This window comes from Procambarus clarkii, chromosome 43 (genome assembly GCF_040958095.1).
Source record: "Procambarus clarkii isolate CNS0578487 chromosome 43, FALCON_Pclarkii_2.0, whole genome shotgun sequence".
NCBI classification, from domain to species: domain Eukaryota; kingdom Metazoa; phylum Arthropoda; class Malacostraca; order Decapoda; family Cambaridae; genus Procambarus; species Procambarus clarkii.
Window position 1 is genome coordinate 23,878,803 of NC_091192.1, and position 10,690 is coordinate 23,889,492.

Sequence of the window (10,690 nt, forward strand, 5' to 3'; positions counted from 1 at the left end):
ATATATATATAAATATATATATATATATATATAAATATATATATAAATATATATATTTTATTAAATATGACCGAAAAAGTAAGATTAATAATTCTAACACGAATTTTCTCAATCTTTCGTACATTATGCTTCACTGTTGGAGGTAAATCAAAAATCACTTCTCCAAAATTCATTTTTATTTCTAGTCTGACGCGACACGGGCGCGTTTCGTAAAACTTATTACATTTTCAAAGACTTCACAAATACACAACTGATTAGAACTTGCATTTCCCTGATATAATTGAGCAGAGTTCCGTGCTGCGTTTCACTTACGAGACGGAAAAGGATGGGAAGCTGCCTTTTCTAGATGTAACAGTCATGGAAAAGGGCGGAGGTTTCCACACTGCAGTCTACACAAAGGAAACAAACATAGGAATGTGCCTAAATGCCAACAGCGACTGCCCTGACAGGTACAAGAGGAGTGTTGTTAACGCATACGTCGACCGTGCTCTCAGCTGCTCTCAGCCACAGCTCAGAATGGAAGCAAGTCGACGAAGAACTCTGTAGGGTAAGGCAGGTTCTAGTCAATAACGGCTTCTCCAATGGTTTCATCGAAGACATCATAAGAAGGAAAGTGAAAAGCCATGCAACCTCTGAAGAGACAACTAACACAACACCTATACCCCCTATTAGACTATTTTACAGGAACTTCTTTTCCACAGCTCATAAAACAGAGGAAAGGGTCCTGAAAGATATTGTTAATAGAAACGTTATCCCTACAGACAAAAATCAGAGGATACAACTGACGATTTACTATAAAACCAGAAAAACGGCCAGCCTACTCATGAGAAACTCTCCAGACACGAAACAGAACGCTTTAAAAGAGACTAACGTCGTCTATGCCTTCAAATGCCCACTTGGGGACTGTAAGCTCCAAAAAACCCAGTATATAGGCAAGACAACAACATCTCTTTCTAGGCGTTTAACGATGCATAAACAACAGGGCTCCATTAAGGAACATATAATCTCTTCCCATAACCAAACCATCGCCAGAGAAATCCTAGTAAACAACACAGAAATCATCGATAGATACAGCGATAGCAGGCGGCTTGACGTTTGCGAGGCACTACACATCAAGAAGTCAACACCAGCAATCAACAGCCAATTATTGCACAACTATATTCTACCCACCTCAAGACTCCGCTCCAATATAGAAGCATCAAGAAATATGGACCAATAGGCTTTCTACAAACACTTCTATTCAATATCCATTGTTTCGTGTTCTGTCTTGTGTTGATACTTTTAATACCCTATTAATATCCTCTAATGCTACATCATCCTTCCCACCTCACTCAAATGTAATGCCACATCACCCTTCCCACCTCACTCAAAAGTAGATATAAAATCAGGGAAATGCAAGTTCTAATCAGTTGTGTATTTGTGAAGTCTTTGAAAATGTAATAAGTTTTACGAAACGCGCCCGTGTCGCGTCAGACTAGAAATAAAAATGAATTTTGGAGAAGTGATTTTTGATTTACCTCCAACAGTGAAGCATAATGTACGAAAGATTGAGAAAATTCGTGTTAGAATTATTAATCTTACTTTTTCGGTCATATTTAATAAAATATGTCTACAGGAAAGACTGCTACCAAAATATACTAAATATATATATATATATATATATATATATATATATATATATATATATATATATATATATATATATATATATATATATATATATATATGTATATATAATATATATTATATAATATATATAATATATATAATATATATAATATAATATATATAATATATATAATATAATATATATAATATATATAATATATATAATATAATATATATAATATATATAATATAATATATATAATATATATAATATATATATTATATATATATATATTATATATATATTATATATTATATATATATTATATATTATATATATTATATATATATATATATATATTATATATATATATATTATATATATATATTATATATATTATATATATTATATATATATTATATGTTATATATTATATGTTATATATATATTATGTTATATATATATATGTTATATATATATTATGTTATATATATATTATATGTTATATATATATATATATATATATATATATATATATATATATATATATATATATATATATATATATATATTCAAAGACAACCCTACAACAGTTGCCCAACTTCCAGGTACATTAAAGATATAGTGGCTAGGTGAACAGAGGCATTACGTGAAAGGAAACGTACCCAACCATTTCTAGCCTGCCAGGGAATCGAACCCGGGATCCCTTAATGACTCTAGAACGTAGCCAAGACCCTCAAGCTAACCCACGTCGAGATAGCCTATGCTTTCATAATGGTTACTATCGGTATTTCTCCATATTAATTACTTATTTTTTTGCAGAAGATAATAAAGAGTATTGAGGGAAGTGAGGCGGGCGGCGGGCCAACAAACACCGGCACCAGCGGCTGCCTCCACATCTCCCGCCTCAACATAAAATATTTCATTGTTATCATTATAGCCGCATGAAGCAAGGAAACACACATCACTGTAGCAACATCAATACATGTATAAAACAAATGTGCACAATCAATGTTTCTTACCGACGGCCGACCTCAGCTACCACGACCAGCTGGGAACAAGTCAAGCGAGAGTCCCTCCCCACTGTAGGCTTACTGCAGCTTAATTTACTGGGCTTAATGTCCATATAAAGCTATCAAATTCAGAAGGAAATTCTGGGCTTTTTACAGTCTTGTAATTGTATATTTCCAAAATATTTGAAAAAATATACAAGAAAACATGTTAAACTGTAGATCAAATGAGTATTTTTCGTTGACGTTGATCAATATATGATTTAGTAATCTATTTATGAAAACAGTATGTATTTTTTTATTTATGATTTAATTATTTTGTTATAGGTGGCATATACCCGCCTTTCATGTAGACGTGGTGGTTGGAGGTTATAATCACTAAAATATTAAGGGGGGGGTTTAAGTACGGAAAAAATCGGAAAAAATCGTAAAATTTTGAAAACCTTATAAAAATACTACGTAGTTCTGGCAATATTGTGGTGCAATCCGAATAATTTTACGATACAAATTGATGTATTTATGCTATGCGTAATTGGTCAGAATCCGGAGCTCCGAGGCTGTGGTGCGCAGAAGGTATTGCGTTGTATGTTCTAAATGTCAATTTTTTCGTAATAACGTCGGAAATAACTCTATATGTATGAATATGTATTAGCAGTCTCCGTGGTGTAGTGGTAAGACACTCGCCTGGCGTTCCGCGAGCGCTATGTCATGGGTTCGTATCCTGGCCGGGGAGGATTTACTGGGCGCAAATTCTTAACTGTAGCCTCTGTTTAACGCAACAGTAAAATGTGTACTTGGATGAAAAAACGATTCTTCGCGGCAGGGGATCGTATTCCAGGGACTTGCCCGAAACGCTACGCGTACTAGTGGCTGTACAAGAATGTAACAACTCTTGTATATATCTCAAAAAAAAAAAAAAAAAAAAAAAAAAATATATAAAATATACACTCATTGGCAACTATCTCCTCCTAGTGGGGGTGAGAGAGGAACAACGCAAGGGTTGCCAGATTGGGCTACAAGTAGCGAATTGGGCTACTTTTGAGAGCCCCACGCTCCCAAATTTTTATTTTCGCTACTTGCGACTTTTTGGGCTAGTTTAAAAGCAAGTTGGGCTACGTTGGGCTATTAATATTAAGAAACTCAATGATAATTATTTAGGCTTTAATAATACAATATGTACAAATCACAGCAGAGTCCAACAGTCTGATTGACTAGACCACTTACCGCAGGAGCCCTGGTCAGAGACCGGCCCCTGGGGACGTTGATCCAAGGAACCTTTGAAAGAAAAAGTAACCGCAAGGCAAGGTAATCCTCACCAGGGGCAATAGATTTCCCAACCTTAATTGTCATTAATACTTTATCCCGAAAGCTACAGCTGGTTCCACAGATCTTCATTAAGGGGAGAAAGTTATCTAGAAATTTTCAGATTGATAAATGATGGGAAAGATCCCTTACAGTTAATACCTTGTAAAAGACACATCTAACACTTTATGTAGGGCATACGTAAATCTGTGTATCTATGTATTTACATATGTAGGTTAGCTTAGCATTTTAAAAGCACCGAATCACCTTCTGTGGTTGAGTGTTCAATAAACCCTTGAACTGTATGTTTAACACTTCTCTAACCCTGTCCATGGAGGGCAGAAGAAAATGTATATATGCTGGTTAGCATTGTAAATGTGTGGCCACGTCTGTGGTAGAAAATAATAAAAAAAAAAAAAGTTAATACCTTTGTCAGGAAGACGATGGTTGGTAAGGAGCGGTAGTGTAAAGCGGCTGTTAGATCAGTGGGATTCTCTAACAACTCATTACCAAATAGCTTTTTCCTTTTGTGATAAATATGTTGCACGGCAATTATTTTCAATGTACGTTGATCCCTCCAATAAGCTATATTTCACATGTCTCAAACCAGTCTTAAATGATTTTGAAAGGATGAATTTACTTTATCAAACAGATGAAGCAGATCAGAATAGCCTTCACACTGTCTTAGAAAACTTCACTCTTGGAATACTCAGAAGAATCGTTCGTCCTCATCATGCAAAGCTTCATGTTAATTTGGACTACAATTCTATGTATCTGCCCCTGGAGAAAGTTGACTTTGGTTGTAATGACCGCTTATACCCTGTCGTAATAACCGCGGCCTCTATTGTAATTCTCTGTCTCCCTTCACTCAATACCCCAGCTTAACACTGTTACAGTCCAGCATGACCCCTCACTGGACTGCCCCGTATATAAGAGGAATATTAAATGAGGAAGATACACCAAGGACAGGGGTTATTAGTTAAAAAAATAACAAAACACATTTGCACTGCCACCACCTTCCCGACCAACCATACCTGAATGTGTCTTATCACCGATCCCCCAGGAAGGCAAGGAATCAGTAACCATGGGACTCCGGGTAATATGAATTTCAGTAATAAATTTTGGAAAATTAGTTTGTGTAATTTACGTTACTAATTTAAATCCAAGGGCAACTTTAGTATCGATTAATTGTAGGAGAACCTGGGGGCTTCCAATACAACACCTAAAAATGACAAAGTAGCAAAATATATCAAAGGGAAGTTAAGTGAATACCACTGGACAAGCTATACAATTTATTTTATGAAACATGTAAATTAAGACAATTTGAAACACATAACCTATTCTATTCCCCTAGAGGCACAATGGATATTTACTGAGGGCACGAAACTCAAGTGCTACTATACCTTAAATACCCGCACTACGGCCACGATGTTGATGGCTGCCCTCAGCCCCTAGGATACGGGCTTGCGGCCCTGTTCCTAATACACTCCCAAGACACACTGATGAAATTTTGTTTTACCAACTTATTGCTGGGAAGGATTACTCCTCCCACCATCTAATACAGCCCCAGGGCTCCACCCATTATTTTGGCAATGGCCAACCATTTAACACGTAGGCCTGAGGTCTGGCTCTCTAGGGCCAATAAGGACTTGGCCTTTATCTCAGGCCAATCACCTTCACTGATCTGCCGTGGAAAGCTACATGAATTCCTGAAGATTGAGTCAGCTCTCCCCAGCTATGAGAAGGGAGACAAGGCGCCTCTATGGAGCCCCAGTACACCTGCGAGCAATGTTTACAAAACTGATAAATTATGTTCAAGCCTGTCTCCTCTAAGATACGAGTAGGGACATTTGACTCTGCCTGGTATGGGGAAGGGACCGGTGAGAGGGGATGAGAGGGAAAGAGAGGGAATGAGAGGGGGATGGAGAGGTATCCAAGACCACCCTCAGGTCAACCTCTTGACCCTGACAAATGGGCGACAGGGGAGGGGGAAGAGGCGGAGACGAATGACGGCCAAGGGGAGGGGAGAAGGAAGGAGGGGAGAGGGAGAAGGAAAGGCGGGGAGAAGGAGAAGGAAAGGAGGGGAGAAGGAAAGGAGGGGAGAAGGAGAAGGAAAGGAGGGGAGAAGGAGAGGGAAAGGAGGGGAGAAGGGAGAACTAATGATCTGAGCCCCAGATCATTACATGGTTACGAATTTTCAACACTTCGGGGCCACTAACAGACAAAACAATTTTATAACCCAGGAAAAGTTTCAAAATATTCAAGAAAGATGCGATAATTTTTTATTGAAAGCTTGCAAATCTGAGAAAGATCTGCTGAACAGATCTTTCTCGTATTCTAAGTAATGTTGAAACTAAAAAAGGTGAAAAATCTGTTACCTACCATATGTGTTACAAACTGATATGAGTGGGACTTCTATGGGGTACTGGTACTATTAAGGGGTATAGGTAGTTAGAAGACAAGAGTATCAAATATGGGAGAGCTAAAAGGCCCGGCCCCCAAAATAAACTATCCACAGTAGTAATAACTTGCTACAAGACCATATAAGTTAGTCTAAGGGTTGATCACTGCGCTCCCACCTTGGAAGAAGAGATACTCTGTAATTCATGTACTTATTTATTAACCCCTTAACAACCCCCCATACACTCACACCAATAACAATAATAATAACTTTACCACACTATCTTACGTTAAAAGCCTTGGTCCACGTAGGCAGGATACAAGGTTTACACTAATAACAAGCTAGGGTAAAGTACTACTGGATAAGCACTGAAGCTGGATGCAGCTTAGGGTAGTGAAACCACGTGGTACCCTAATACAAAACACAACACTTAGGGGTACCCAAACACTGGCAAAATACTATCCCCAGGTCTCCCCAATCGTTACTACCAGAGTAGGCACACTTACACCATATAATACTTAACTTAAGGGTACAGGAACTTCAGGTAAGGGAAATAAGTAAGAGGAGAAGGAAGGAGAGTAGGGATACAGCCACAGAGTAGGTCTTAACCTCACGCCACCAGCCAAGAGAAGACCGAGCTAGCCACCAGCTGCCTCCCTCATGTTGTGGTGCCGGGAGGAGCCTAATTGATCGTGCAGCTAAGCACATTAAAGATCTTCCCCTATGAAACGTATTGTTACTTTATGAATGATTAGAAAGTATTAGTAAGCAAAGTTGGTGCCTATGTTATTATTTAATAATCAACCCTCAGCTCAGTCTTTAAATGCTCTTTGAGAAACAATAATAGTCTTACGTCTGGCAGGGAAGATACAAACAATTGACATTCTAGATGCCGAACTGTACTACCAGAAAGTTTAATAGCTCAATTTTGACCTCTGGTTTCCACTGGAGAACCCAGGGTCGTAACACTATGCCTTAGCCACACATGGCCACCATTTTCAGAACTTCCATTAGTACTAGCTGACCAATCTAAGCTTGATTGACTAGTCCAACATTTGTAAGGGACAAATTCCGACATCTGAAACGTCATTTTAAACCAAGACAATAACTGTCAAGAACACTGCTGGCGTACTGATTGACCTCGCTGAGTTTGTGTTGAAAATATACAGCTTGCCAATCAGTAATGCCCGATGTCAGCACTGTGGAGAAATGCCCGACAGACCACTGGAACATTATCTAACACAGTGCACAGTTACAAACCCATTAAGATTTCAACTTAGAGTCAACAGAGCAGAAGAAGTTGTTAAACACATATGGCTAATCTTACTGAAGCGACCATATACAAGTCATACATACTCATACTCCGCCCAAGTAAAACAGAAACAAGCAACACTTAGTGGGCCAGCCAGAGGCTTAGGGCCCGCGCAGGAATATCCCTGCAAAAAAAAAAAAAGTAATGCCCTAGTTGAACGGGTATTTTCGAGAGTAACATCAGTGAAAACTAAACTGAGAAATCGAAGGGACTTGAACTTTTGACATCAGTCTTGAGAATTAAAACATATCTTGAAGAAAATGTAACTTGTTGCTCGTCATTTGTACCACTCATGTCAATGCTTAAATATGAGTCTGCAATATACAAGAACGAGGTTGTGGATGAAGATCAAGATCTTGGTAATCTTCAACCGTAAAGACGTAGGACTCTACACCCATTATGTTTCAAACAGTAAATATTGGTAGGTTATCCTATTATCATATTGGTTAAATATATATATATGCAGAGATAATATTAATAAAACAATTAAAATCGTTTAATGTACTCTATATATCAAAATAGATTACTTTGAAACCCGTATCAGTCACTATATCACATCAGTCAAGGGGCCTCGTAGCCTGGTGGATAGCGCGCAGGGCTCGTAATTCTGTGGCGCAGGTTCGATTCCCGCACGAGGCAGAAATAAATGGGCAAAGTTTCTTTCACCCTAAGTGCCCCTGTTACCTAGCAGTAAATAGGTACCTGGGAGTTAGTCAGCTGTCACGGGCTGCTTCCTGGGGTGTGGGTGGGTGTGTGTGTGGGAAAAAAAAAAAAAAAAAAAAAAAGTAGTTAGTAAACAGTTGATTGACAGTTGAGAGGCGGGCCGAAAGAGCAAAGCAAAACACAACTAGTAAACACTAAACAAAAAATTGGGCTACTCTTATTACAAATTCGCTACTTTTAGACCGTCAGCTCGCTACTTTTAGCAATTTGGATATGGCAGCCCTGTACAACGCCAGCAGTCACATGTTGTGATGAGGATCCTCTGTCGACGCGTTCTCTGTTCTCGCTCCTGAATATTGCGTTTGTTGCGTCTACTGCACAATGACATATAAGAGGAAGATTCACAAGATTAGAGCAGCAAATCTGGCACTCGCTCGCCGTCTTTATCAGCAAAGGAAAGCCGCTTTAGCGCAAGTAAGAGTAATATCGAGTGAAGATTGTGGTGGCCTCCCGGTTTCAGTTGTAAGAGGCTTGACGCTGACAACTCCCTCCTCGACGACCCTCACGCACCCTCCTGGACCCCAGCCCCTCTCTCCACGCCGCAATACAGTGCTATCTACCTCTACTAGCGAGGATGATGAGGCAGTCCCATCTACATCTGCCGAGGATGATGGGGCAGTGCCATCTACTGTCGAGGACGATGGGGCAGTCCCATCTACATCTACTGCTGAGGTTGATGAGGCAGTGGCGACTCCCAGAGTTTCGAAAAGGCGTATAGATACACCGAGCAGTGCCCAAAAGCGATTGAAAATATTTAGAGAACAGACGGCAGAAACATGTATCAGTGATAATGAGATCGAAGGAATAAAACGTCAAGCAGATGCACGTGAGACAGTGCTAATGGTGACAGACAGGAACCTTGAAAAGTACCTAGATGAAAATTCTCCATGTATGTATTGCGCACGTGATTCCCAAATTCATGAAGTCCTTATTGAACAACATAATGTTCACGTCATCAAAACCTGTAATGAGTGTAATATGTCCGTCAAACGACCATTGCAGACAAATTACGATATTCTGAAGACATTAGTGCACTGCAATATGCTAAATGGTCAAGGATACGTGTTTTACGAACGTTGGTGTGCCATAAATAGGATGAAATTTGTATCACAGAAGGTGTATGACAGGTGGCAGGATCATATCAGAGATGCTGCTAATCTAAAATGGGCGGATGTGCAAGAAAACACTCAGGGTATAATATTTGACCATTACATAAAACAGTTACATAGAGAACCCACTGATGGCATCCTTGACATTGATGTGTCATTTGACGGATCATGGCATACAAGAGGCCATCATTCACAAATTGGCACTTCATTTGTGGTTGAAATATTCACTGGCATGGTAGTTGACTTTAATGTTTTCTGCAAAAAGTGCTCTCAGTGCCAACAATTCGAGCGGTCGAAAAAAAGTGGAAAACTAAACCAGGCCCAGTTTGACAGTGAAATGGCTAAACATCTTCCAAAGTGTGATAGGAACTACAGTTCTAGTGCGAAAAATATGGAGGCGGATGCAGCAGTGTTGATGTGGGGTAGATCAGACGTTAACAAACTCAGGTATACGACCTTCGTGGGGGACGGTGACTCGTCTGCTTACAATAAGGTTTGTGCAATGAACAATGGTGCTGGACCATACGGCGACACAAAGGTAGAAAAAGCCGAGCGTATAAATCACTTCAGCAAGAGAGTTTCTACACAGCCCCGCAACTTACAGAAATCAGCTGTCGAAGTCAAGGAGTCGAAAAGGAAGTCAAGACGAATGTCACTAGTGAAAGGTAAAGGAAAACTGACTGACTCAGACTCTAACTCAGAAAAACTAACTCAGAATCCAAATGAGTCTCTACACCAACGAGTTTGGACAATGGCCCCCAAAGACAGATTTGTTGGTCGTACAATGGTTGACTTCGCCATGGCAGTAACAGCCACCAACTACAACTCCGGGTATTCCAGGGGATCTCTGACCAGCCTCATTGGAATACCTCAGAATGATATAACCGATTGGTACTTTAGTAGAAAGGAGAAGTTGATGCAGAAACCAATGACACGCACCACCAAGCCAAGACAGGCTCCTGAGGAAGGGGATCCCGGGGCAGGTTCCTGTTAGTGCCCATTGCAGTGCCACCTTGAGGACCCACAATTCGGACCAATTACAATAGGTTAGTATGTTTTAGTGTTATAATTGGATATTTTGTAATAAATAATTGTAATATATATGTGCAGGCATATATATATATATATATATATATATATATATATATATATATATATATATATATATATATATATATATATATATATATATATATATATATATATGTTGTACCTAGTAGCCAG

General features: G+C 39.0%; 1 protein-coding gene across 1 annotated transcript in view; it reads left to right on the top strand.

The window, feature by feature from the left end:
* The first annotated feature begins 8,563 nt into the window (after window positions 1–8,563).
* Window positions 8,564–10,690, top strand: part of LOC123755887 (uncharacterized) — an 8,393-nt gene continuing 6,266 nt past the window's right edge. The window contains exon 1 of the mRNA XM_045738813.2: window positions 8,564–10,512. Within this exon, the coding sequence (XP_045594769.2) occupies window positions 8,679–10,460 (1,782 nt within the window). The 5' untranslated portion in view covers window positions 8,564–8,678 and the 3' untranslated portion in view covers window positions 10,461–10,512. The remainder of the gene's footprint in view (window positions 10,513–10,690) is intronic.